This window comes from Pseudorca crassidens, chromosome 3, assembly GCF_039906515.1.
Source record: "Pseudorca crassidens isolate mPseCra1 chromosome 3, mPseCra1.hap1, whole genome shotgun sequence".
Taxonomy (NCBI): Eukaryota; Metazoa; Chordata; class Mammalia; order Artiodactyla; family Delphinidae; genus Pseudorca; species Pseudorca crassidens.
In genome coordinates this window covers 82,933,823-82,960,264 of record NC_090298.1, presented here as the reverse complement: position 1 = coordinate 82,960,264, position 26,442 = coordinate 82,933,823, and the positions used below count along the sequence as shown (strand labels likewise).

Here is a 26,442-nt window from a genome sequence, read left to right as displayed (position 1 = left end):
GAAGGAATAAGGAAAAGAGTCAGGCTTTTTGAACTTCAACCCACAGATTCACAAATGCTTTCTGTTTCCCAAACAAAAGGAGGGGCTTCTGATGCTAAGCAGAAAAAGAAAAAAAAAAAAAAAAAAAAAGAACAACAAAGAAACCCCACTACAGTTATCTACTACTGAGCCTACAGATCTAGTAGTCTCTGATCATATAATCATTTCAGCAGATCCTTCCTGTAATCATGACACAATCTGTGTCAGATGCAACAATGACAGTTACACATTAAGTATTTTAGATCATAAAATGTTTGCTCCTCAAAAATTGTCAAAGCAATTTTTATTGCATATTTTTACAGGTTTTTGAAATTTTGGCTTATGTAGGTTAATCTTTCAAATACAATAGACTTTATAGTCCATCAATTTTATTTCCATGTACCACACTGAGAAAAACAAAATACACTATACCAATGTTGAAAAAGGGACTGGAACTAATGCTTCTGTGATATTTCAGTTAAGTTCCCAGAGAACTTCCCTGGTTTAAAAAGACAAAAAATAAACATAAGACAAGAACTTTATGAAACCAAAGCTATCTTTACAGTTATGTGACCAAATATCTTAATTCACAATTTTTGTCGCCCAGGTCAAAGAGGTGAGGAATGTAAATTTTACTTTCCTCAGATCCTTCCATCTGTAGCCTTTACCTTCTTCAGGTTCTCCAAGGCTTCTTATCTGAAAACTGCCTGGAATAAAATCTGACAAATCTGGGAAAAATCTAGTAATTTATTATTCATGTGTATTTACTGGCTGATTATATGAAGCTTAAGCTCATTTGTATCATACTGTAGTTAGATATTTATCTGAATTTAAAACATTTTTCTACTTGTGGGTTTTCTGCTTGTAATTCTAGTCGCCTGTGAGCAGGTAGAAAGATTCTAAGGAGGGGTGGGGACAGCCAACCCTAGAATTATATTAAGCGGACTCAACTGAAAGCCCTAAAAGAAAGCCTGAGAAAGATATCTGATTTCAGAGTAATTTGGAAACGAGACACTGGGGGTACTTCCTCTCGTGCCCACAATCTTGTTCTCTTTAGGAGACTTCTCAGGCCGGATCTCCCGTCCATAGAGCCTCCAAGAATGCTGGCACCTGTGTCTCTTACAGACTAGTTTGCTCCACTATCTGGGACCAGATGACATAAGTCCTTCCCTCCATGCTGCTTTGTCTCTTTTCTAATCATTGACAGGACCTCTTCTTTAGTCTCAAGTGTAGCTCAATCTCTGTTCGCCTTACTTCCCTTCTTTTCAACCCACATTGGTATTTTTTCCGGTATATGTAGCTTCAGTTCAATTCATGAGACATGTGTTGGTCATCTACCCTGTGCAAGTAATTATGCAGATGCTAAGGTATTTGTATTAAAACTGTCTGGTATCTGGGAATATATTTAAATATTATTTCTACTTCTGGTCTTATGGTTTCTGATAAAAGAGCTATTAGAACATAGCTATACTTACTATATATTCTTTGGCACTTGCCACGCTGCTTTGTATTATAGTTTTAAGTACGTATACATCTCTTCATTGTATCCACCACTGCAGTTAGAATCAAATCCTTACATTTAGTAGGTACTTGAATACTAGGTTAATAAATGAATGTATAAGCAGCTGATAGAAGTCAGAAGTTATCTCCATTCACTGCATGAAAATAATATGAAGAAAGAATTAGAGATGAAATAAACACTGTGAGTTTATTCCTTTAATTAAACCTAAAGCCACTATCCCTGTCTATCGCAAAGTAGGAAAGGGACAAATAACAAACAGAAATAACTTCTATTTCTTCTCTATAGTAGTACTTTGCTGAGTATAGATAGAATACATCAGTCAGGAGCATTAATTTTAATGTGTTGGTAAAATGTAGTTACTTTTGGCATGTGTTTTGCTTTGGTATATATATAAAGGACTTGTAATGTAGTTTAGCTATCCCATCTTTCTTCTTATCTGTACTATATGATACAGATAAAATGGTGAATCCTACTGGAGGGAGTTTTTTAATCAGAGATATGCCCCAAAGCACTTAGGTGACAACAAGAAAATAATTTTCCCTTCCTAGGCCTGAGACTCCTCATCCACAAACTTTGAAGAGTGAGTGAGATGACCTCTAAGTTTCTATGGTTCATGTATACACATCAATTTATACATCATGATGTAGGTGGATACTAAGGCTCCATGATGGTAGGCTTGGTCATGTGTCTTGCGTAAAGCAAAAGTGATACATGTTATCTTCTAAGAGCCATCTCTTTCTTCTGCCATAAGAATGGCAATGTCCCCAAAAAGGGTCATTCCTTCACATTAGATTCTGGAGTAAAGACAACATGGAGCAGAGTCACAGCCAATCAAAGCCGACATTAACCAAATGAGAAATATATCTTTGTTGTTGTTATTATAGCATAACCTAATAAAAGTTAATTAGATAAGAGAATTTGCTAAATGTCAGTTCATAGTTAAACCTGAAAACACAAAAATTCAAATCCAATTTAATAGAAGACTGATAATGTAAATTATGACATAATATGAAATAAAAAGCAAGTTTTAAAAATAAAAAATACATAGTATTTGTAGTAAAAGAATTTGATTAACAATGAATTTTCCTCGTGATTTCTAGCTTGACTCCCTGAATGACTATTCCAAGTAAGAATCAACATTGTTTAAAAACTGTTCTTCATCATTCAGATATTCCAAGATAATACTTCCACCGTTGTATAAAGGACAATCCTCCTTAGCAATCCAGGTTTCCAAAATATGATCCAAGGGTAAGGCTTCTCCTGAAGTACTATGACATAATCTCAATTTCTTAGGTGTTAATTTGTTATTGTCATTTTTAAGACTGGCTAAAGAAGCTGCAAAGTCTATGACCCTTCCAATGCTCCACTGCTGGCGAAAGAACATTGGCTTACTCTTCTCTTTGCTCCCCTTAGGTAAGAAAACCTGAAAGTAAATTCTTTCCGTCTGTGGCAATGATTTACCTCCATTAGCATGCATCTTTAATTTCATCAATGCTAACTTTGCAGCTGTTTCACTATTTTTTGCACCTTTCCGTCGTTTACTTGCTGTCTCTCCTCTCTTGGAATCAATAATGTCTTTAACAAGTTTCTGAGTGGCAGCCATACGAGACTTAGGGATTTCCAGTTCTTCACATTTATGATCTGACTGATGACGATGTCTCAGGCAAAAATTCTTCTCACAATAAGGACACATAACTGGCACAAGCTCTCTTTCAGCACAGTCCTTGAATGAGCATGGGTAAGATGTATGTGTATCTGACTTCAGTCTCTCAATTACAGTAACCTCAGGATAGCTATGTGACTCCCTGCTCCTGTGTTCAAGGCAAAATATTCCTGAACAACCATCACATACAAATGGAAGAAAATCTCGCTGCCGGCACTGTTCCACCCGGCAGTGCCGCCCAATGTCCAACTCCGCCATCTCCCAGCGCCGCGAGCTAACTTGTTCTTTATTTTTCAGTTTCTTATGGTAGAAAGAAAGAAACTGAAAAATAAAGTTTTTTTTATATAAAAATAAAAAAAACTTGAAGTCACTGATTCGAGACCTTTCTTCTTTTTAATACAGGCATGTTATAAGCACTGCTTTAGTAGCATCCTACAAATTCTGATGTTTTGTTTTTCATTCAGTTCAAAATACTTTCTTATTTTCCTTTTGATTTTGTTTTTGACCTATGGGTTATTTGAGCTGTGTTATTTGGTTTTCACACATTTGGAAATTTTCCAGATATCTTTGTTATTGATTTCTGATTTAATTCCATTGTGATCAGAGAACATTTTTTTTTTTTTTTTTTTTTTTTTTTTTTTTTGCTGTACGCGGGCCTCTCACTGTTGCGGCCTCTCCCGTTGCGGAGCACAGGCTCCGGACGCGCAGGCTCAGCGGCCATGGCTCACAGGCCCAGCCGCTCCGCGGCATGTGTGATCTTCCCGGACCGGGGCACGAACCCGCATCCCCTGCATCGGCAGGCGGACTCTCAACCACTGCGCCACAAGGGAAGCCCCAGAGAACATATTTTGTATGACTTGAATCTTTTAAAAATTATTGAAACTTTTTTCATGGCTCAGGATCTGGTCTATCGTGATAAATGTTCCATGTGAACTTTGAAAGAATGTGTAGCCTACTGTTATTGGCAAGAGGTTCTATAAATTTTAATTAGGTCAAGTTTGTTTATAGTGTTGTTTGAGTCTGCAATACTCTTGATTTTCTATTTGTTCTATTAATTATTGAGGGCGTAATTGAGAGCATATTAATTATTCTGAGCATAACTGTGGATTTGTGTATTTTTCCTTGCAGTTCTATCAGTTTTTGTTTCAGGCATTTTGATACTCTATATTTGTGATTAATTATGTGAGATTTTTAAGTGCTGTTGATGAATTTACCCCATTATCACTAAGAAATAACCTTCTTTATCTCAGATAATATTCTTCACTGTGAAATCTATTTGCACTGTTATTCATGTATCCATTCCAGCTATCCTTTGATTAGTATGGGCATAATATATCATTTTCAATCTTCTTCTTTTAGCCTATTAGCGTTTATATTTAAAGTGTGTTTCTTGTAGGCAGTATTTAATTGGTTTTTGCTTTTTGTATCAGATCTGATCATCTTTTCCTTTTAATTGCAATGTTTATCCTATTTATATTTAGTGAGATTATTAATATAGTTAGCTGTAAATCATCACCTTGTTACTTGTTTTCTTTTTCTCTTATCTATTTTTGTTCCCTTTGATCTCTTTTCCTGCCTTCTTTTAGATCAATTGAATATTTTCTATGATTCCACTTTATTTTTTTTCTTGGCTTTTTTATTGTTGTTTCTATTTTGGAGGCTGCTCTAGGGCTCATGGTGTAAGTCATTATCATATTCTACCTCTGACGTGATATCACTTCACATATAAGACATTTACAATAGCATACTTCCATTTCTCTTTACCTGGTCTTTGCATTATTGCTGGCATACATTTTGCCTCTACACAACTTATGAATTCCACAATACTTCTTTATTTTTGTTTAAACAGTGAATTATCTTTTAAAGAGATTGAAATAATTTTTTAAAAATCACACATATTTCTCCGTGGGTCTTGAACTCCATCTCCTCATTTCTGGTGTTCTTTATTGTTTTGCATAAATCATTATTTTCACTTGTTATCATTTTCCTTTATCCTGAAGGACTTCTATAACATGTGTGCAGGTGCTCTGGGTGATGAATTCTTTCTTTTTTTTTTTTTAATGTCTGAAAACTTCTTTATTTCACCTTCATGTTGTCTTACTGGCCACTGTCCCTCTAATCCCTTCAGATGGTTCTTTCCCTGGACTAGGATAGTTTCTTCCCATACATGTGCTCTCAGTATTCTGCTGAATACTAGAGGGAACCCTCTGCATATCAACTCTGTCCAGCTTTCTCCTCTCCAGTACTCTGTCCTGCACATTCTAGTTGTCTTGTACCTTCAGCTTTGTCTCCTCAACCCAAGAGAGTCTGATGGGTTTTCTATGGATCTCACATCCTGCCCCACCCTACCCACACCATCAGTTGAAAACTCTCTCAAGGCAATAAACTGCTCACCTAGTTTGTTTCCCATCTCTCTGAGATGATTGTCCTTCATTACCTGGTATCCAGTGTCTTAAAAACCTTTTTTTTTTTTCCTTCATATATTTTTTTCTTTTTCTCTTGGGTGTTTCAAGTTGAGGTTAAATCCAGTCTCTGTTACTCCATCCTGCCTGGAAGTGAAAGTCCCTTCACTGACTGTTCTTTTAATGCCAGTTTTTTGTATTCCATTTTTCATATTAAAAAAAAATTGTCTTTATTTCACCATTGCCTCAGAAGTTTTTACTTCTTATAGTTCTTCAGTATTATTTTCTTTTTCTAGTCTAGCAAATTTTCATCTCCCCTGATAAGCTGGAGTATGGAGATCCTTGTACCTCTTCATCAAAGAATAGACAGTTGATTCTGTGAATTTTCTCTGATACTCACTTAAGCAATTCTCTATTTTCATATCTCTCTTGTAGAGTATAAAACATTTGTCTTTGTCCTATAGGAGCATACGCTGAGAGCTTTCACAAGTTGTAAAGTAGAAATGTAAACGTTTTGTTTTGTTTTACCTATGTCAGTAGACTTGAGCTTTGTTCATTAAAGCTCTTATTTACAAGTAAATTATTTTGCTAATTAATAGCAGCCTGCTAGCTCCCTCAGCCTCACACCAGACTTCTCCCAACTCCCAGGAAATTGTGAAAAGATTATTGTGAAAGAATTTATGAAAATTCCTCACTCACTGCTATCGCTTTATCTGTTATTGGCCTATTTTCTGCTTCTGACTGCATTGAGTTTTTGGGTGTATTTGACATTAATCTTGCTAGAAGCAGACTGCTGGAACAAATGAAATCGGTCTTGTATAGTTTTATAAATCTAAATTTTAGTAACCTTCATTATCTCCTTTCCTTTGTTAAGAAGTGGATAGTGGTTAAATTGTGGATGTGATGGGACTATCAAGAGTGGCAGGATGGCTATTTCTCTTTTCAGGAAGGTGGCATTTTGTTATGATTATGACATTGTGATTGTGTATATCCTATAGAATCATAGCATGTTGAAGACTGTTTCCAGGCATCAAAATCAGACCTCAAGTAGAAAAGAAATATGTTTTAGAAATAATATCCTAATTACTAATTTACAGTAGGTTAATTTCTTCTAGTTTAAAGCATTTCTTGATATATAAATCCAATTATGCTTTCTTCACTATATCTACTGTTGTGATATTTGATCATAAGTATGCTTTTATAAAGTTCATAGTGTTTTGAGTGAATTATAATAACAATCACTTAGTGAAAAGCTTAACTTGGTACTATATAGTAAATATTATACTAGTCATTCATTTTTCACTTCCTACTGAGTTTGCTTTCTTATGGGATTATTGTATTAAATGTTTACATATTTTCTTTTTAAAAATTATGATCAGTCATGTTTATGGATGTATCTCTTAATGATTTATGCTTAGTATTACTAAAAGAAAAATGTAGGTGCATTTCTCCTAAATATAAATATATTTTTTCTGTGAAACTGCAATTCAAAGCAGTATTAAAAAAATCTAGGGGCTTCCCTGGTGGCGCAGTGGTTGAGAGTCCGCCTGCCGATGCAGGGGACACGGGTTCGTGCCCCGATCCGGGAAGATCCCACATGCCGTGGAGCAACTGGGCCCATGAGCCATGGCTGCTGAGCCTGTGCATCCAGAGCCTGTGGTCTGCAACGGGAGAGGCCACAACAGTGAGAGGCCTGCGTACCGCGAAAAAAAAAAAAAAAATCTAGTCAGCATTAAATTTTTTCTTAAGATATAATTTGTGTTTTTTTAAAGTATTTATTTATTTATTTTTGTTTGGTTGTGCCAGGTCTTGGTTGCTGCAGGGAAGCTCCTTAGTTGTGGCTTGCCAGCTCCTTAGTTGCATCACGTGGGCTGCTTAGTTGCAGCAGGCGGACTCCGTAGCTGTGGCATGCGAACTCTTAGTTGACGCATGCATGTGGGATCTAGTTCCCTGACCAGGGATCAAACCCGGGCCCCCTGCACTGGGAGCAGAATCTTATCCACTGTGCCACCGGGGAAGTCCCTATAATTTGTGATTTTTAATTATACATTTTCTAGAGCATTTAAAGTGAAGAATACTAGGAAGATCACTTAGATTGCTTCATTGCTTTTCCGCATTTATTTAGTTAATATAAGATCTAGTGGTGTTAATAAATGTTTAATGTTGGGATTTTTTGTTTTTCAATGCCTCGGTTCTTGCTTTGTTCTCATTAGTAGCACCTACCATCCGTGCCTTTTTTTTTTTTTTACATCTTTATTGGAGTATAATTGCTTTACAATGGTGTGTTAGTTTCTGCTTCATAACAAAGTGAATAGTTATACATATACATATGTTCCCATATCTCTTCCCTCTTGCATCTCCCTCCCTCCCACCCTCTCTATCCCACCCATCTAGGTTATCACAGAGCACTGAGCTGATCTCCTTGTGCTATGTGACTGCTTCCCACTAGCTATCTATTTTACGTTTGTTAGTGTATATATGTCCATTCCTCTCTCTTGCTTTGTCACAGCTTACCCTTCCCCCTCCCCATATCCTCAAGTCCATTCTCTAGTAGGTCTGTGTCTTTATTCCTGTCTTACCCCTAGGTTCTTCATGACATTTTCTTTTTTATAGATTCCATATATTTGTGTTAGCATATGGTATTTGTCTTTCTCTTTCTGACTTACTGCACTCTGTATGACAGACTCTAGGTCCATCCACCTCACTACAAATAACTCAATTTCGTTTCTTTTTATGGCTGAGTAATATTCCATTGTATATATGTGCCACATCTTCTTTATCCATTCATCTGATGATGGACACTTAGGTTGTTTCCATCTCCAGGCTATTGTAAATAGAGCTGAAATGAACATTTTGGTACATAACTCTTTTAGAATTATGGTTTTCTCAGGGTATATGTCCAGTAGTGGGATTGGTTGGTCATATGGTAGTTCTATTTGTAGTTTTTTAACGAACCTCCATACTGTTCTCCATAGTGGCTGTACCAATTCACATTCCCACCAGCAGTTCAAGAGTGTTCCCTTTTCTGGACACCCTCTCCAGCATTTATTGTTTCTAGACTTTTTGATGATGGCCATTCTGACCGGTGTGAGATGATATCTCATTGTAGTTTTGATTTGCATTTCTCTAATGATTAATGATGTTGAGCATTCTTTCATGTGTTTGTTGGCAATCTGTATATCTTCTTTGGAGAAATGTCTATTCAGGTCTTCTGCCCATTTTTGGATTGGGTTGTTTGTTTTTTTGTTATAGAGCTGCATGAGCTGCTTGTAAATATTGGAGATTAATCCCTTGTCACTTGCTTCATTTGCAAATATTTTCTCCCATTCTGAGGGTTCTCTTTTGGTCTTCTTTATGGTTTCCTTTGCTGTGCAAAAGCTTTGAAGTTTCATTAGGTCCCATTTGTTTATTTTTGTTTTTATTTCCATTTCTCTAGGAGGTGGGTCAAAAACGATCTTGCTGTGATTTATGTCATAGAGTGTTCTGCCTATGTTTTCCTCTAAGAGTTTGATAGTTTCTGGCTTTACATTTAGGTCCTTAATCTATCTTGAGATTATTTGTGTGTATGGTGTTAGGGAGTGTTCTAATCTCATACTTTTACATGTACCTGTCCAGTTTTCCCAGCACCACTCATTGAAGAGGATGTCCTTTCTCCACTGTACATACCTGCCCCCTTTATCAAAGATAAGGTGACCATATGTGCGTGGGTTTATCTCTGGGCTTTCTGACCTGTTCCATTGATCTATATTTCTGTTTTTATGCCAGTACCATACTGTCTTGATTATTGTATCTTTGTAGTATAGTCTGAAGTCAGGGAGCCTGACTCCTCCAGCTCCGTTTTTCGTTCTCAAGATTGCTTTGCCTATTCGGGGTCTTTTGTGTTTCCATACAAATTGTGAAATTTTTTGTTCTAGTTCTGTGAAAAATGCCAGTGGTAGTCTGATAGGGATTGCATTGAATCTGTAGATTGCCTTGGGTAGTATAGTCATTTTCACAATGTTGATTCTTCCAATCCAAGAACATGGTATATCTCTCCATCTATTTGTATCATCTTTAATTTCTTTCATCAGTGTCTTATAATTTTATGCATACAGGTCTTTTGTCTCCTTAGGTAGGTTTATTCCTAGATATTTTGTTCTTTTTGTTGCAATGGTAAATAGGAGAGTTTTCTTGATTTCACTTTCAGATTTTTCATCATTAGTGTATAGGAATGCCAGAGATTTCTGTGCATTAATTTTGTATCCTGCTACTTAACAAATTCATTGATTAGCTCTAGTAGTTTTCTGGTAGCATCTTTAGGATTCTCTATGTATAGTATCATGTCATCTGCAAACAGTGACAGGTTTACTTCTTCTTTTCTGATTTGGATTCCTTTTATTTCCTTTTCTTCTCTGATTGCTGTGGCTAAAACTTCCAAAACTATGTTGAATAAGAGTGGTGAGAGTGGGCAACCTTGTCTTGTTCCTGATCTTAGAGGAAATGCTTTCAGTTTTTCACCATTGAGGATGATGTTGGCTGTGTGTCTGTCATATATGGCCTTTATTATGTTGAGGAAAGTTCCCTCTATGCCTACCTTCTGCAGGGTTTTTATCATAAATGGGTGTTGAATTTTGTTGAAAGCTTTCTCTGCATCTACTGAGGTGATCATATGGTTTTTCTCCTTCAGTTTCTTAATATGGTGTATCATGTTGATTGATTTGCATATATTGAAGAATCCTTGCATTCCTGGGATAAACCCCACTTGATCATGGTGTATGATCCTTTTAATGTGTTGTTGGATTCTGTTTGCTAGTATTTTGTTGAGGATTTTTGCATCTATGTTCATCAGTGATATTGGCCTGTAGTTTTCTTTCTTTGTGACATCTTTGTCTGGTTTTGGTATCAGGGTGATGATGGCCTCATTGAATGAGTTTGGGAGTGTTCCTCCCTCTGCTATATTTTGGAAGAGTTTGAGAAGGATGGGTGTTAGCTCCTCTCTAAATGTCTTAGTCCCCTCTTGGTCCTCGCGCACCAGGAAACAAAGAGGGAAGAAAAAGTCTCTTGCCTCTTCGGCAGGTCCAGACTTTTCCCCGGACTCCCTCCCGGCCAGCCTTAGTGCACTAACCCCCTGCAGGCTGTGTTCACGCCGCCAACCCCAGTCCTCTCCTAATGTTGGGATTTAAAAAATTTTTTTTTCTGGTGTTGCTTCCTTCTGTTTTGTCTTGCTTTGTTTTTTTCTTTTAAAAAAATTTTTATTGGAGTATAGTTGATTTATAATGTTGTGTTAGGTTCTGCTGTACAGTTATACATATATATATATATATATATATATATACTCTTTTCCCATATAGGTCATTACAGAGTATTGAGAAGGGTTCCTGGACTATACAGTAGGTCCTTATTAGTTATCCATTTTATATATAATATTGTGTATATGAATGCTGAAATTTTAAATTATCTTGAAAATATCTGCGTTTGACCATCTTTCCATTCAGCCTTCCTCAGGATCCCTCCAATTTTAATATTCTATGAGCCTCATAGTGTTATACTGCTAAAGATTTCACAGCAGTCTGAAACTGGAAGGGAACTAATAAGGAATTAAAAGCAAACAGAAAAGAATATGATAAAATACTCAAATAGGCATATAAGTACATTTTCACCCTATAGGCATACCTACTTGGAAGGCAAAAATATAATCCTTAGAATGCTTTTCAGCATGGAATCAGAGCAAGGGGAGTTGGTGGGATAGTCTTGGAAGCTTCTGTCATTAAGCCACTTTACCTAGGTTCATCCAGTTCCTGATAGGGAAGACCTGCTGCACATCCCAGAAAATGAAACCCATAGGCAGGGACATCTGCTTCTGTGTACATTGGTGGAATTCTACTTTAAAATCTGGATACTATTCTTTCTCCCATTCTCCACAGTTTAAAAATATAGCAAATGAAATTTGCTAAAAGAATAGCAATTTATTAATTACTTCCTGAAACTTAAGATGGTATTTTGACTATGCTCATTAGATTTACGTTAGGTTGAACAAAGAATTTTTAAATGACAATTTTCCACAGAATTATCACAGACAAAATCCATGAAGTTGTTTTGTTTTCTTTGTTGTAAACCTGAACTTAAGGGAACAGGAAAGTAGTGTTGATAACTATTTCATGAAGACCAAGAAGTACTCAGCACGAAGCAATAGCGCTTTTGCTAATCTTTCAACAAAATTCTACTCTTCCTCACTGCAACAGTGGAGATTTCTCCTTAGACACTATGGATTTAAGTGCATAAAGATTATGCTACTTTGATTTTGATAGTTTGAATTTGTTCATTCAAAGCTGCAAAATAGTCTTAAACCATGAATGTATTTACATCTCAACAAAGCAAACTTTGCTGATTGGTTAAATTAATTCATGTTTCATAGATAAAATGGTGATCATATCTATTTACACATTTAAACACCACTGTAAGTTTATTTTTGTCGAAACTTTTTTCGGTAGAAGGCCTAGGAGGATTACATACCAAGCCTAATTTGAATATCTGCCAAACCTGGGGAATTCAGAGCAGCCTTAGTCTTCTAAATCTCATCAATACGAGATAAATAGGAGTTTTGATCTCTCAGAATTGCTATGCAATAATCCTAACCACAAAGACAGGCTGTAACAATTATAAGAGAGAAAATGCAAAGTCCAGGGAAGATACCTAACTGAGAGAACTAAGTTCAAATCCTTAATAAGGTTGGCTATTTATTAGCTATATGACATTGGAAGAGTTCCTAATCCTCTCTGGAATGTAGTTTCTTTAATATGTAAAATGAAGATGTTAATAGATACTGCTCTTGTAAGGATTAATAATGGGATATATAGCAGACATTAAAAAAATGTTAGCTCCTACTTCTGCTCTTTCCTTAGGTTCTAGGCCAGTCTAGACCTTTTTTGACTGTGAGGGAATAAAAAACAGAATGTATGTCTGTTCAAAATAAGATAAATGTTTTATATCTTAATCCTCAACTCAGTAAAATAGGTGTATATAAGTGAAACAAAATTTTCACAAAATAGTACTTGTGAAAATGTACTATGTCATGCACTGTGTATTTTTTTTCTTCTGAATTCTACTTTATTTCATTAAAAGGTAGTAGTGTTTGGAAAACATTCCTCTAGGCCACTTTAAGTGAGCCTACTGTCTACAGTTATAAATAAAAACATCTTGTTTCAGGATGAGAGGTAAACTTTCCATCACCATACTCTCTTCTCTGGGTTTAAGGCTACACTTGGATATGACCATCATATGCTACCAAATCATTGCTATTTGAGAGGTATTAGCACTGAATCTAGAAGTAGCTTCTTGGCTAGGCAACCAGCCAGGTGTTAAATGCAGATAGGAAGACTAGAAAACTATCTCTAGAACTTGATAGCATGATTAATTAGTATTTAGTGAAGTACTCTAACTTTCGATGAAAGGACCCTTATAAATGAATAATAGTACTAACGTGCTGAAAATATCATATACCAGTATAGTATCCAGTAATATCTGAGACCTCTATTAACTTTGCTAAAGGTAGTTCAGACATATTCTTTGAGAAGTTTTACAGCCAACAATTAGATTTGAGGAAGTAGGTTCCTTAACAATCTGCAGTCTTATGAAGCATAACAGCTTTGTGTATGTAGTCCTGATTACATAGCAAAAAGAAAATATTTGTGGTTTTTATTATGTTCCTTATTGGAATAAATAGTTCATTTAGGGAAAGATAAACGTTCCAAGACTGTAATATATAGTTTTTAAAATGTCTCTGTTTAAAATATATTACTTTGGGATGTATTAGTGTATCTTTAGAAGGGGACAGAGAATGAGTCCTTTGAAAATCTAATCATACCATGATCATGTCACTCCTTAGCTCCAAACCTTCCTATTTTAATCACAATAAAAGCTAAAGTCCTTATAATAGCCTACAGGGTCTGGCCCCAATCACTTCTCCCTCACCCCACCTGCACCCCTTTACCTGCCTTCAACTCCCACTGCTCTCCAACCATCTCATTCCACCGCAGTCACACTACTTCCCCAATATACCAGGCTCCCTCCCTTAACTTTCTTCAGTTCTTTGCTCAAATATCACCTTCTCAGCGAGGCCTTCCCTGACCACCCTCTTTAAGATATTGCATCAAATTCTCCCCCTTCCCCTAACACACACGCACACTTTCCAGCCTGTCCTTGCTTTACTTTTCTCCATAGCATTTGTAGAGATGTACTACATATTTATTACTTATTTTCTGTCTCCCATTAGAATGAAAGTACCATAAGGGTAGGAGTGTTTGTCAGTTTTTGTGCACTATTGTACCCCCAGAACTTAGAACAGTGTTCGGCACTCAGGAAATAAATATGCTTTGATGAATGAATGAAAGGATGAATGAATGAATTGTAACTACAATTAGCATAATGGTTTCAGTTCTTCAAAGTGTTTTTCTTATTTATTCCACAGGTAGAAATTATTTACATGACTATCACTATTGTTAATCTTAAGATAGGCAATGTACAGCAGAAAGAATATTATATATACGGCTTTAAAGTTTCTGAGTTCCTATTCCTTCAGTTTGGGGGAAGTGAAAGCTAAAACAAGGGGTTCTGTCGTGATGCTAATGGCTGCGGTGTTGAAGGGCGGGTGGGGATTTCGTTTCTAGGGAGGGTTACAGGTGAAAGTCTTACCACGTGGCTCATGGAATCCAAAGTATTGTACCTGCGGCTGCTTCATTCTTGGAGTCCAGACCTAGCCTGGTTTGGTAAGCAGCAAGGGAAGAAAACCGCCAGATACTTTCTTGAACGATCTCCTGATGCAACTGTGTTTACAGCCTTCCCGGCAGCACCCAGGGGGAACTTTAGGGCCAGGAGACTCTCACAGCCTTTATTTGGCTCTCAGTCCCTGGGCTCTGGGAAGCAGCGAGGTGGGCTGAGGGCCCTCTTCCCTTCCCGTGGCGGCCGCGGGGCCGCACGCCCACGCGACAGGTGAGGAGCGGCGGAGCGCCAACTGCACAACCGCGGGGCCAGACGCCCGCGTTCTGCGCCACAGGCGGCCGCGAGTTGGCGGAGGAGTGTCCCGGCGGCGGCGAGAGCCCTTGCTGACGGACGCCCGGTAGGCGGGAACTCTTCCCGCACGGGGGCGCTGCCACCTGCCCGGAGGAGGAGCCAGAGCGGGACCTAGCTTTTTGCGGCTCCCGACGCACCGGAGTCGGGAGAACCCACCCTGATCATGAAGGGCTGCAAAGGCATCAGGAACCCGGCTTTCGTCGCCTCCAGTCCAGACAGCCCGCGCCGTTTGTGTCCATTGCCCTGTTCCGTCGAGGTCTCTGTCTTGTCCACCAATCCGCTGAGAGAGGGCTCGCAGCCGCAGGAGCCTCAGGAGCCCCAGAAGTCCCCGGAGCCACCTCTTTCTTCAGTAACTCCTCCTGGCTCCCAGGAGCGGTGCGGGCCAGAGTCACTGTCAGAGTATGAGGAGGGGCCCTGCGGGTGGGGCAACTTCCAACCCCAGTGTCTCCAGTGCTGCAACACGCCCCAGGGCTTTCTGTTTCACTACTGCCTTTTGGCCCTCACGCAAGGTAAGGTCCAGAGCCGGCTCGAGAGGGCGGTGGGCCTGCGCGGGGCGAGGGTGGCGCGGAGGGCCGGCGGGGAGGAGACGGCAGATGCGCCGCGAGCCCGAGGGGTCGACGCGCCGAGCTAGGTGGCCCCAGGCTTGGGACTTGGAAGCGCTCGCGCCGACGTCAACCAATGAGGTTCAGGCATCTACATTTTAGCTTCTTTTTTATGGAAACATTTAAAACTGGCCATGCAAGCTTTTTCTCTTTAGTGTTCTACCTCAGTCTAGAAGATTCGATTCCTACAAAGAAGATGAGTGGAGCCTTTCTTCGGGAACCTTTTGCTGGGGGGTGGGGCGGGGGAGATCCACTGTACGTTACAAAAACATACATTTTGCTAAATCCCCTTATTAAAAGGATTTTTTTTTTACGTTGTTTCTGGAAGAGAAGAATTAATAACTTTGCAGTTGAGGTAGGGTGGTTCTCGAAGGAGAAACTTGCTGAAAATATATGGTATCGGTTAGATCTAGGCATTCGTGTTTTGTGAGTATAGTTTGAGTGTATTGGATGCACACGTGGAGCCCAGTGAGTAAATCCGCAAAGGCTTCAGGCGTTGTTAACTGGTAAGGTTGTTTGTTCAAGGATCTCTTTTATATTCTCTTGGGAGTTACTGATAAAGTCCAGGTTTATACCCTCAGGAGTCTGCAATCTAAGCCTGATTTGGAGGAGTGTGTAGAAGGGCAGAGGGACTATGACTCTCCTGAAAGAAAGCATACAGGGAATGAAAGAAATGGGAAGTTACACTAAGGCGACAAATTAAGGAGGGGGGCATTAAAGTGCAGCATCTTCAAGGACATGCTGATGGTTAGCTAGAATTTGATAGTATGTAGATATTTTTTGGTCACTTGAGTCATAGTTTAAAAATATTTTGTAAAGAGGCAATCAAGGACTGACTGAAAGAAATCTAATCCAAAAAAAAATGGGGGGAGGAGGTGGGTTGAAATTGCTCTTTTTTAAGATTAACAGAAGACTATATCTAAATATATTCTTCCTGTTCTTATTCCTGCTCCACTGTCTTAAAGCAACTCAGTGACCCTTGCACAGGTTAGGTGCTGAGTAAATATTTGTTGATTGTGAGTCTGAAGCTCTTCTACTAGGGACAGTTTTGTGCTAAAGAGTTACTTCCTTTTCCACCTTTCTTCTCCCCACCAAAGTTGGCCGCCTCTCAACATCTTGATCTCAGTTGTCCAAAATCAGTGATTGTGAAGCATCTTAGTGTCAAGGGAATGCAAAGTTCAAAGAAATTGGGCACAAGTAAAAAATTCCTTGTCTTGTGTATTACCTTAAACGTATTTTGAAATTTCAATATTATTCCAGAATATATCATTTTACATTTAATATAAAATATTGTTTAAAATTATTATTGAATATAATTGAAATTCTTAGAGAAATGTGTCAAGTTTAGCCTGGAGCTACTCTACCTAGAAATCTCCAATTTCAGAAGCATAATCTGTGATGAAAGTGACCCAGTAAGTTCTTATTTGGGTTTAAGTCTGAATGAGTGAAAAGATTATTATTCTGTTTTTCAAACAAGGTCCTTGGGAAGACCATTTCCATGATATAGTAATAGATGATTAATTGGTAAAAAGACCCAAAACTTGTCAAGTGAGTTTACTTAACCCAGCACTTCTCAAAGATAAACAGGATTTCTCTTAGCACTTAATTTCCTAATGTACCTCATTGCTTCATGCATTTACAATAGACATAGTATGCAATGTTTCATGAAATTTCTTTTTTTTAAAAGCAAAATTCTTGGAACTTGTGTAGCATAGAATTCACATTGGGATCATAGGCTTAAAGTGCTATATTTCCACAAGAGTTTGCAAATTTGCTTTCTTAGAAAATTTTTTACCATAAAAACAGTGAGTTCTAATGACTGACTTTTAATCAGTATGGCAAGGGTGTCGGAAAGTTGATTTTAGATGGGAAATTTTCAAATTCTCAGACAACCTTATCTCCTTATAAATGTGTCATTCCTAGGTACCTTAGAAATTTTTTCTTAAAACATTAAGAATTATAAATTGGCTTATAGATTTATTAAACTGGCATAAAAGTAAAAATCATGTTAGGACTTTTAAAGCTTATATAAATTTTCTTGAAATACATTCCTAGTTACAGTCTTGATAAAGCAAAATTTGAAGAGATTATAGAGGTCATGACTTGGATATACTCTTTCTGTTAATTAATTAATGAAAACAATTCATGGCAGCCTCTTAAGTAAAAGGAATAATCAGTTAAAAACTTTGTAATTTGATCAGATGCTTTTTATTTTCACTTTATAGTAATATTTAAACTTCTGTATATTTAATCTATATCCAAACAGGACATTTTCGTTGTCAGTCAAATTGGATTTTCAGCTTTTCCTTGTTTATCTTGTACTCCTTCATCATGGTTATAATGAGCAGATGAAGTATAATGTTTTTTTATTTTGCTTTTTTCTGTTACTTTGCCTTTTATTTAGAATGCCAGTGGTGAAAATAAGACTTTCAGTTTGTTATTTTTGCTCCAGGAACTTTTAAATGATAACTTTAAAGAGTGCTAGAAGAAAATAGAGGTTTGAGAACTCAATTTCACCTTTCTTAAGACTAAGTCAAGGATCTCATGTTATAAATATGTTTAAAGATTGAGTAATTTGAGCAGTTTTAGTATTTGAACTCTCAATCACCTCTACATTTTGTACTCTTCCAAGCGAGGTCCATGGGACTATGCTACACCTGGAACTCTCTAGCAAACCAGCCTCATGAGACTTTACCGGTCTTTATGTCATTTAAAGAAAAATGAAGTTAGTTATAATTCAGTATGTGATAAGCATCAATTTTATTTAACATCTGAAAATTCACAAGTGTATAATTTAAAAGCGAGCTGGTTTGTAAAGGAAATATGTTTGGCTTGCTTAGCTTTGAAACTTTGAGATTTTTAAAATTGGTACATTTAAAAATATCAAAAGAAACAAACAATCAAATTTTAGTATGTCATTAATAATCATAATCTATATGGTAAAGTTGTAATAATGCACTTAAATTTCCTCTTCTCTCTTTTAGGTATGGTGGTAAATGGCCTAGTAAATATTAGCATTTCCACTATTGAGAAGCGCTATGAATTGAAGAGTTCCCTGACAGGCTTGATATCATCAAGCTATGATATCGCATTCTGTTTGTTGTCTTTATTTGTATCATTCATTGGTGAAAGAGGACACAAACCAAGATGGCTTGCATTTGCATCCTTTATGATAGGATTGGGAGCACTTGTATATTCATTGCCAAAATTTTTTAGTGGAAAATACCAATTTGGGTCCCTTTTTGAAGGTAAGTTTCTGTTGTGTTTTGCTTATTTTAAGAAGTAGTATGAAACTATGTTATACTGCAACTCTATATTGCAGCTCACTTGTATGGGTAAATAGGGTAAGGGCTAGTCTCTTCCACTGCTTACTGCTTTGTTATGATGTGAATTGTGTTAGGAGATTCCTGAGACAGATTGCGCATTATTCATCCCTTCAGTGGTTCTCCAAGTTTTTAATCCTCTAATACTCATTCCCCATATTATACACAATCTTCCTCAGAAAAGACATGACTTGTTTTGGTTTGCAGGTGGTGTGACTTCACTGGGGTTCTAAGATCTAGTTTTTCCCTTTATGGTTTTATTTGCTGTGCCTATAGCTCTGCACCCTGGACATGTTGACTCCTGATTTGAGAAAGAGGTAAAACTTGTAGGAGTGGGGCTTTTCCTGAGAACTGAAACTAGCTTTACTTTTGACTCTAGTTTAGAGACACAGAACTTCATGAGTTACCTAAAGTGTTGCTCTGGTCAGTACATTATTTAAAGGCTCAGAAAGGAAGTTTGATTATTTATATTTCTTCCCTTTTTTTCCTCCAAATAATCCTTTTTAATGGAAAAACAATTATGGTAGAGCCCAAGAAATGTGCTAATGAAAGTAGACCTTAACGTTTTTTGTCCTTCCTGAGACTTTTAATAGCAAGTATTGAAATAAAATCAGAAGGCTACAAAATCTGAAGTTTTGATAGGTTAGGTAAGTGAAGAAAAGGCTTATAGTAAGAAGAAGGGAGAACTGGGGCCTCCTGCACAATAGGCATTATTTTTAAAAAGTTAAGATTGTTATATTTGTATTAATTTTGAAAATTCATATTAAGTGTTAACATTTCCCAAAATCTATTTCCCAATTATAGAATGACAACAAATGGGAAAATATTTTCAATAACAAAGTATATATCTTGCAGCGTTTTAGGGGTGCACTTATTTAGAAAGCAGACTTCATTTTGGAAATAAAAATAGAATATGCAAGCATATGGACCAAGAGAGGATGTTTTTAAAATGTGATAGAGTTTGGAATGAATTGGATAAGGTGAATGTGTTATCAGTAGAAAGAACAGTTACTAGATTCTAGTATACTAACTAAGATTCCACAGGATTTTATCAGGCCAACTTTACATACTTTCTCTGGGGGTAGATTTGGGAAAAACACATGTAGACTTTAGTATAATACCTTTGAAATCCTAATTTCAAAGAGGAAAGGAAAAAGCTAATTTTAGTCTGTCACATAAGAAATATGAAACTGATTCTATGATAGCAAAAATATTATTGTGTCTATAGTATTTAGGTGTTGATCTTTCTTTGTACTGAATCTAATACCTCATTTTTTTTTTTTTTTTTTGCGGTACGCGGGCCTCTCACTGTTGTGGCCTCTCCCGTTGCGGAGCCTGCAGGCTCTGTGGCCATGGCTCATGGGCGCAGCCGCTCCGCGGCATGTGGGATCTTCCCGGACCGGGGCACGAACCCGTGTCCCCTGCATTGGCAGGCGGACTCTCAACCACTGCGCCACCAGGGAAGCCCTAATCCCTCATTTTTCCAGTTGATCAGATGCCCTGTTTGTTCTTAAAGTATACAGACTTTGTTAAAAAACTCTTTGACTCTCTAAACTAAAACATAAACACCTAGTCCAGTACAAAAGCCTGATTTGTCCTCAGCCGTCTTCTTAGCTTCTTCTCTTGCCATACATGTGTTGAGTTGCAGCCAGTCTGAATAATTTATATTTACTAAAGAGAAATGGCCACAAATTAAGGTGTGTTTGTGGCCAGAGATGAAGCCAAGAAGGTTGCTGAAGCCAGGTTATAAACTTTTAGTACATTATTGTATATTGTGCAAGTTTTCACCAAATTCATATTGATATTTTTCATTATTTTAGTTGAGGTAGATTAGGTAGAGGAATTGGCTGATCTGTAAAAGTTTTACTCTAAGACTCATAATTTAAATAATAGTTTATCTGTGGCAAATAAAAGCAAAAACTCAGGTTGCCCTTACATTATTCTGCCATTCCTATGAGGAATATTTATTGATATGGACTATACATGATGCTGAAATAATAGCAGTGAAACTGTTTCATGCCCTCAGGATTTTATATACTAGTGGGAGGAAATACAAAATAAACAAACAAGATAACTGAAGATTGAGGTGAGTGTATAACAGAACAAATAGTGTGAAGTAATAGTGTACAAAAGGGAAAATTTGTGGGCAAGGAAAGTCTATTGTGATTGAAACTGGTTAATGAGGACCCAGCCAAGGAAGATGATATCCAGGCAGGAGAAAAAATGATCACGGACTTTGGAGCAGGAAACAGCTTGGCTGGTTTTAGGAATTGTCAGTTTTGGCCAGCATGATCAAAGCGAGGGAGAATGTGGCATGAGATGAATTTGAGAGTCAGGTAGACCCCAGTGTGAGGCATTTGGATTTTCCTTCAAGTGCAATGGGAATTCATGAGAGAGTTTTACACAGGGAGGTACATGATCTTATTTATGTTTTTAATTGATCATTTGGCTTCTGTTGTTCTGAGGGACAAGAGTAGATGGGAGGAAATCACCCAGGAGGTTTTTATTTTAGTTCAGGTGAGCAATAAGGGTGGTTGGGATGGGGTTGGTAGCAGTAGAGATCTAGAGGAGTGATTGATTTTCAGTGTATTTTATTTTTTATTTTTTAATGTTTATTTATTTATTGTTTTTCTTATTAGTCATCCATTTTATACAATACACATCAGTGTATACATATCAATCCCAATCTCCCAATTCAGCACACCACCACACCACCACCCCCCTCGGTGGCCATACGTTTGTTCTCTATATCTGTGTCTCAATTTCTGCCCTGCAAACCGGTTCATCTGTACCATTTTCTAGCTTCCACATATATGCGTTAATATACGATATTTGATTTTCTCCTTCTGACTACTTCACTCTGTACAACAGTCTCTAGATCCATCTACGTCTCTACAAATGACCCAATTTCGTTCCTTTTTATGGCTGAGTAATATTCCATTGTATATATGTACCACATCTTCTTTATCCATTCATCTATCGATGGGCATTTAGGTTGCTTCCATGACCTGGCTATTGTAAATAGTACTGCAATGAACATTGGAGTGCCTGTGTCTTCTTGAATTATGGTTTTCTCTAGGTATATGCCCAGTAGTGGGATTGCTGGGTTGTATGGTAGTTCTATCTGTAGTTCTTTAAGGAACCTCCATACTGTTCTCCATAGGGGCTGTCTCAGTTTACATTCCCACCAACAGTGCAAGAGGGTTCCCTTTTCTCCACACCCTCTCCAGCATTTGTTGTTTGTAGATTTTCTGATCATGCCCATTCTAACTGGTGTGAGGTGACACCTCATTGTAGTTTTGATTTTCATTTTGCTAATAATTAGTGTTGTTGAGCAGCTTTTCATGTGCTTCTTGGTCATCTGTATGTCTTCTTTGGAGAAATGTCTATTTAGGTCTTCTGTCCATTCTTCGATTGGGTTGTTTGCTTTTTTAATATTGAACTGCATGAGCTGTTTATATATTTTGGAGATTAATCCTTTGTCCGATGATTCGTTTGCAAATATTTTCTCCCATTCTGAGGGTTGTCTTTTCGTCTTGTTAATGGTTTCCTTTACTGTGCAAAAGCTTTGAAATTTCATTAGGTCCCATTTGTTTATTTTTGTTTTTATTTCCATTACTCTAGGAGGTGGATCAAAAAATACCTTGCTGTGATTTATGTCAAAGAGTGTTCTTCCTATGTTTTCCTGTAAGAGTTTTATAGTGTCTGGTCTTACATTTAGGTCTCTAATCCATTTTAAGCTTATTTTTGTGTATGGTGTTAGGGAGTGTTCTAATCTCATACTTTTACATGTAGCTGTCCAGTTTTCCCAGCACCACTTATTGAAGAGGCTGTCTTTTCTCCATTATATATCCTTGCCTCCTTTGTCATAGATTAGTTGACCATAGGTGCGTGGCTTTATCTCTGGACTTTCTATCCTGTTCCATTGATCTCTATGTCTGTTTTTGTGCCAGTACCATACTCTCTTGATTACTATAGCTTTGTAGTATAGTCTGAAGTCAGGGAGCCTGATGCCTCCAGCTCCATTTTTTTCCCTCAAGACTGCTTTGGCTATTTGGCATCTTTTGTGTCTCCATACAAATTTTAAGATTGTTTGTTCTAGTTCTGTAAAAAATGCCATTGGTAATTTGATAGGGATTGCACTGAATCTGTAGATTGCTTTGGGTATTATAGTCTTTTTCACAATATTGATTCTTCCAATCCAAGAACATGGTATATCTCTCCATCTGTTGGTATCATCTTTAATTTCTTTCATCAGTGTCTTATAGTTTTCTGCATACAGGTCTTTTGTCTCCCAAGGTAGGTTTATTCCTAGGTATTTATTCTTTTTGTTGCAGTGGTAAATGGGAGTGTTTTCTTAATCTATGTTGAATAATAGGGGTGAGAGTGGACATCCTTGTCTTGTTCCTGATCTTAGAGGAAATGCTTTCTCTTTTTCACCATTGAGAATGATGTTGGCTGTGGGTTTGTCGTATATGGCCATTATTATGTTGAAGTGGGTTCCCTCTATGCCCACTTTCTGGAGAGTTTTTATCATAAATGGGTGTTGAATTTTTTCAGAAGCTTTTTCTGCATCTATTGAGATGATCATATGGTTTTTATTCTTCAATTTGTTAATATGGTGTATCACATTGATTGATTTGCGTATATTGAAGAATCCTTTCGTCCCTGGGATAAATCCCACTTGATCATGGTGTATAATCCTTTTAATGTGTTGTTGTATTCTGTTTGCTAGTATTTTGTTGAGGATTTTTGCGTCTATATTCATCAGTGATATTGGTCTGTAATTTTCTTTTTTTGTAGTATCTTTTTCTGGTTTTGGTATCAGGGTGATGGTGGCCTCATAGCATGAGTTTGTGAGTTTTCCTTCCTCTGCAAGTTTTTGGAAGAGTTTGAGAAAGATGGGTGTTAGCTCTCCTCTAAATGTTCGATAGAATTCGCCTGTGAAACCATCTGGTCCTGGACTTTTGTTTGTTGGAAGATTTTTAATCACAGTTTCAATTTCATTACTTTTGATGGGTGTGTTCATATTTTCTATTTCTTCCTGGTTCAGTCTTGGAAGGTTATACCTTTCTAAGAATTTGTCCATTTCTTCCAGGTTGTCCATTTTCTTGGCATAGAGTTGCTTGTAGTAGTCTCTTAGGATGCTTTGTATTTCTGCGGTGTCTGTTGTAACTTCTCCTTTTTCATTTCTAATTTTATTGATTTGAGTTCTCGCCCTCTTTTTCTTCATGAGTCTGGCTAATGGTTTATCAATTTTGTTTATCTTCTCAAAGAACCAGCTTTTCGTTTTACTGATCTTTGCTATTGTTTTCTTTGTTTCTATTTCATTTATTTCTGCCCTGATCTTTATGATTTCTTTCCTTCTGTCCACTTTGGGTTTCAATGTATTTTAAAGGAAAAAGAGATGGGTCTTTCTAGTGGATTGATTGTGAAGAAGGGGTGACTCCTTCATATTTGGTTTGACCAACTGGAGCCATTTACTCTAATGTGGAAGACTGGGTTAGAACAGAATTGGGAGTGGAAATCAAGAATTCAGGTTTGGACTTAAGTATGAACTGCATACTATATATCCAATGTTGCGATGTGTATTTTTGGACATGTATGTTTATGTAAATGTGCAAGTTTTTCTTTAGTCTTCATTCCTTGAAATGAAAATACTGGTTTGAAGGGCTTCCTCATTCTAATTTTTGATAGATAATGTCACACTGACTTTTAGGAAGGGATATACCAGTTACTCTCCCACAGTCAATATATGAAAATGCCTGGTTGCTATTTTGAAATTTTTACATTATTTTATATACTTGTCTGCTCACGTGAATTAACCCACTTTTGCAAATATGGGATTCTGTAACCAAAAATCTGAGTTATTTATCCAACTCTGAGGAGAATATAGAGGAAAACTGGAGATTTAAGTGAGAAAAGGAAAACAAATTAGTTGAAAGCTTTGTGTAAATAAATTAGAAGCAAGGAAATGTATAATCTTCTTAGGTAACATTACATAAATAACCTAAAGAGTATAACATTAAGAAATAATACTATTAATTGAAATTATACATGTAATTTAATTTGAAACTGACATTGAGAGAATTAACATATTCCCTTGTGTGCTTTTTTCGTTGCTGTTGTTTTTTTGAACTTGAGGTAAACCGAACTCAGGCTCAGTTTGGATGAAATAATCTCTGTAAGAGGATATTAAAGTAATGTAATATAGTTTGTAAGTAGAAGAAAACAAAATATGAAATATGATAAGCTTGTATAATTTCCACAGGTGTGAGAATTACACAGAAGGAGGTTAAGAGTTAGCAAAAAGGTAGAAAAATGTGTTTGGAATCAGCTTGAATTTTCTATTGTTCTATAAAAAATAAATTTAAGTAGGTTTGGGAAAGTATTTTCTTAAGGGAAGTTTTAATGGACACATAAGGTTTAGAGGTGATTATCTATCTTTGAATGGAGATAACATTTATCAAAGAGAAGTTTTGCTTGTTATCGGACAAACACGAAAAAGGAAGAATTAAATTTAACGGAGAAAAATGCTTCTAAGGGCTAATTTTGGTATGTGTTAACCTGAAGATAGAATAATGTCATAAAACATTTTCAAGTAAATCATATTTGCCACTCACTTTTGATATATTTTAATAGACCATTAACATAACACATCATATTTTAATATAACTTTTAAATATTTTTAAAAATGTAATAAATAAATAAATCTTTACCACATAACATTTTGTTTTCATTCAAGCACTTTTTAATTTCCTTTGGATGAGTTAATTTAATGTTGGTAAACAAAATAATATTTTTTTCTCTTTGAAACTTTGTGACAGGGGCCATTAGTAAATAGCAATACTTAGGAATTGTAGAGAAGTAATTACTAAATCCAGTAAAGCTCTTTTTTTTTATTGACCAATATTGGATAAATTTTCCTAAGTTATATTATTTTCTTGTTTCTCTTTTCCATCCCTTTCTCTCAAAAGAATGTAACTCTCAACACTTCCCTTTTGCTTCATCACTAAATTTCTAATATTTTAGAAATGGTATTTCAAGGAGAATTCTGCATTAAAAGACTATGGTTACACAGGCTGACTACCTAAAAATGTTGAACTAGGAAAATGATTAGAGTGGGACTCAAAGTCAGACTTAATTTTTAGTTACTGTTTTGTCTTTGTCTTGTATTCTTAAGGTTTTTTTGTTTGTTTTTTTTTTTAATATGGAATGCTTGCCTAGATTGGAGAATACATAGGGCCAAGAATCTTAGAGTTTTTCAACCACCAGTTCAACACAGGATGCTTTAATTTTGCTTGGCATCTGGGAAATATGTGTCCAGTTTAGTGTTTACTTATTTTGTAAAGTCAATTGTGGGCATAGAGAAAAAGGTTTCTTTACATTTCAGGATTATTGCTTTATATTTTCCTTTAAAATAGGAGTTTCACAACCATCATGAAATACTACATACCTTAATGTAGCCAGTTTTGTTGAAATTCAAATGACCTAACTTTTGAAATAGAGGAAACTCACTGAGAAAAATAAGTACGAAAGCATGTGTCAATGAGATGTTAGCACAAACTCTGTTCTGCCCGCAGTTATAATTTGCAGATAGGTATAAATTTTAAAATGAGTGGCTTTGAACAAGAGAAAGTAACATCCCAACATTTCTCAAAATATGATTTGCCGAGCAGAGTTTCTGAAGGTATTAAGATATACAATGGAATATTACTCAGCCATAGAAAGGAATGAACTTGGGTCATTTGTAGAGACATGGGTGGACCTAGAGAGTGTCATACAGAGTGAAGTAAGTCAGAAAGAGAAAAGCAAATATCGTATGATAATGCATATGTGTGGAATCTAGAAAAAATGGTATAGA

At 36.7% G+C, this 26,442-nt stretch overlaps 1 protein-coding gene and 1 pseudogene across 1 annotated transcript in view; one reads left to right on the top strand and one right to left on the bottom strand.

Annotated features, from left to right (window-relative positions):
- Positions 1–2,383: 2,383 nt before the first annotated feature.
- On the bottom strand, positions 2,384–3,471 carry LOC137221530 (AN1-type zinc finger protein 1 pseudogene; annotated as a pseudogene).
- Positions 3,472–14,816: 11,345 nt separating this feature from the next.
- SLCO4C1 (solute carrier organic anion transporter family member 4C1) overlaps positions 14,817–26,442 on the top strand; it is a 61,094-nt gene continuing 49,468 nt past the window's right edge. Inside the window, exons 1-2 of the mRNA XM_067730089.1 lie at positions 14,817–15,162; positions 18,240–18,503. Of these exons, the coding sequence (XP_067586190.1) occupies positions 14,817–15,162; positions 18,240–18,503 (610 nt within the window). The remainder of the gene's footprint in view (positions 15,163–18,239; positions 18,504–26,442) is intronic.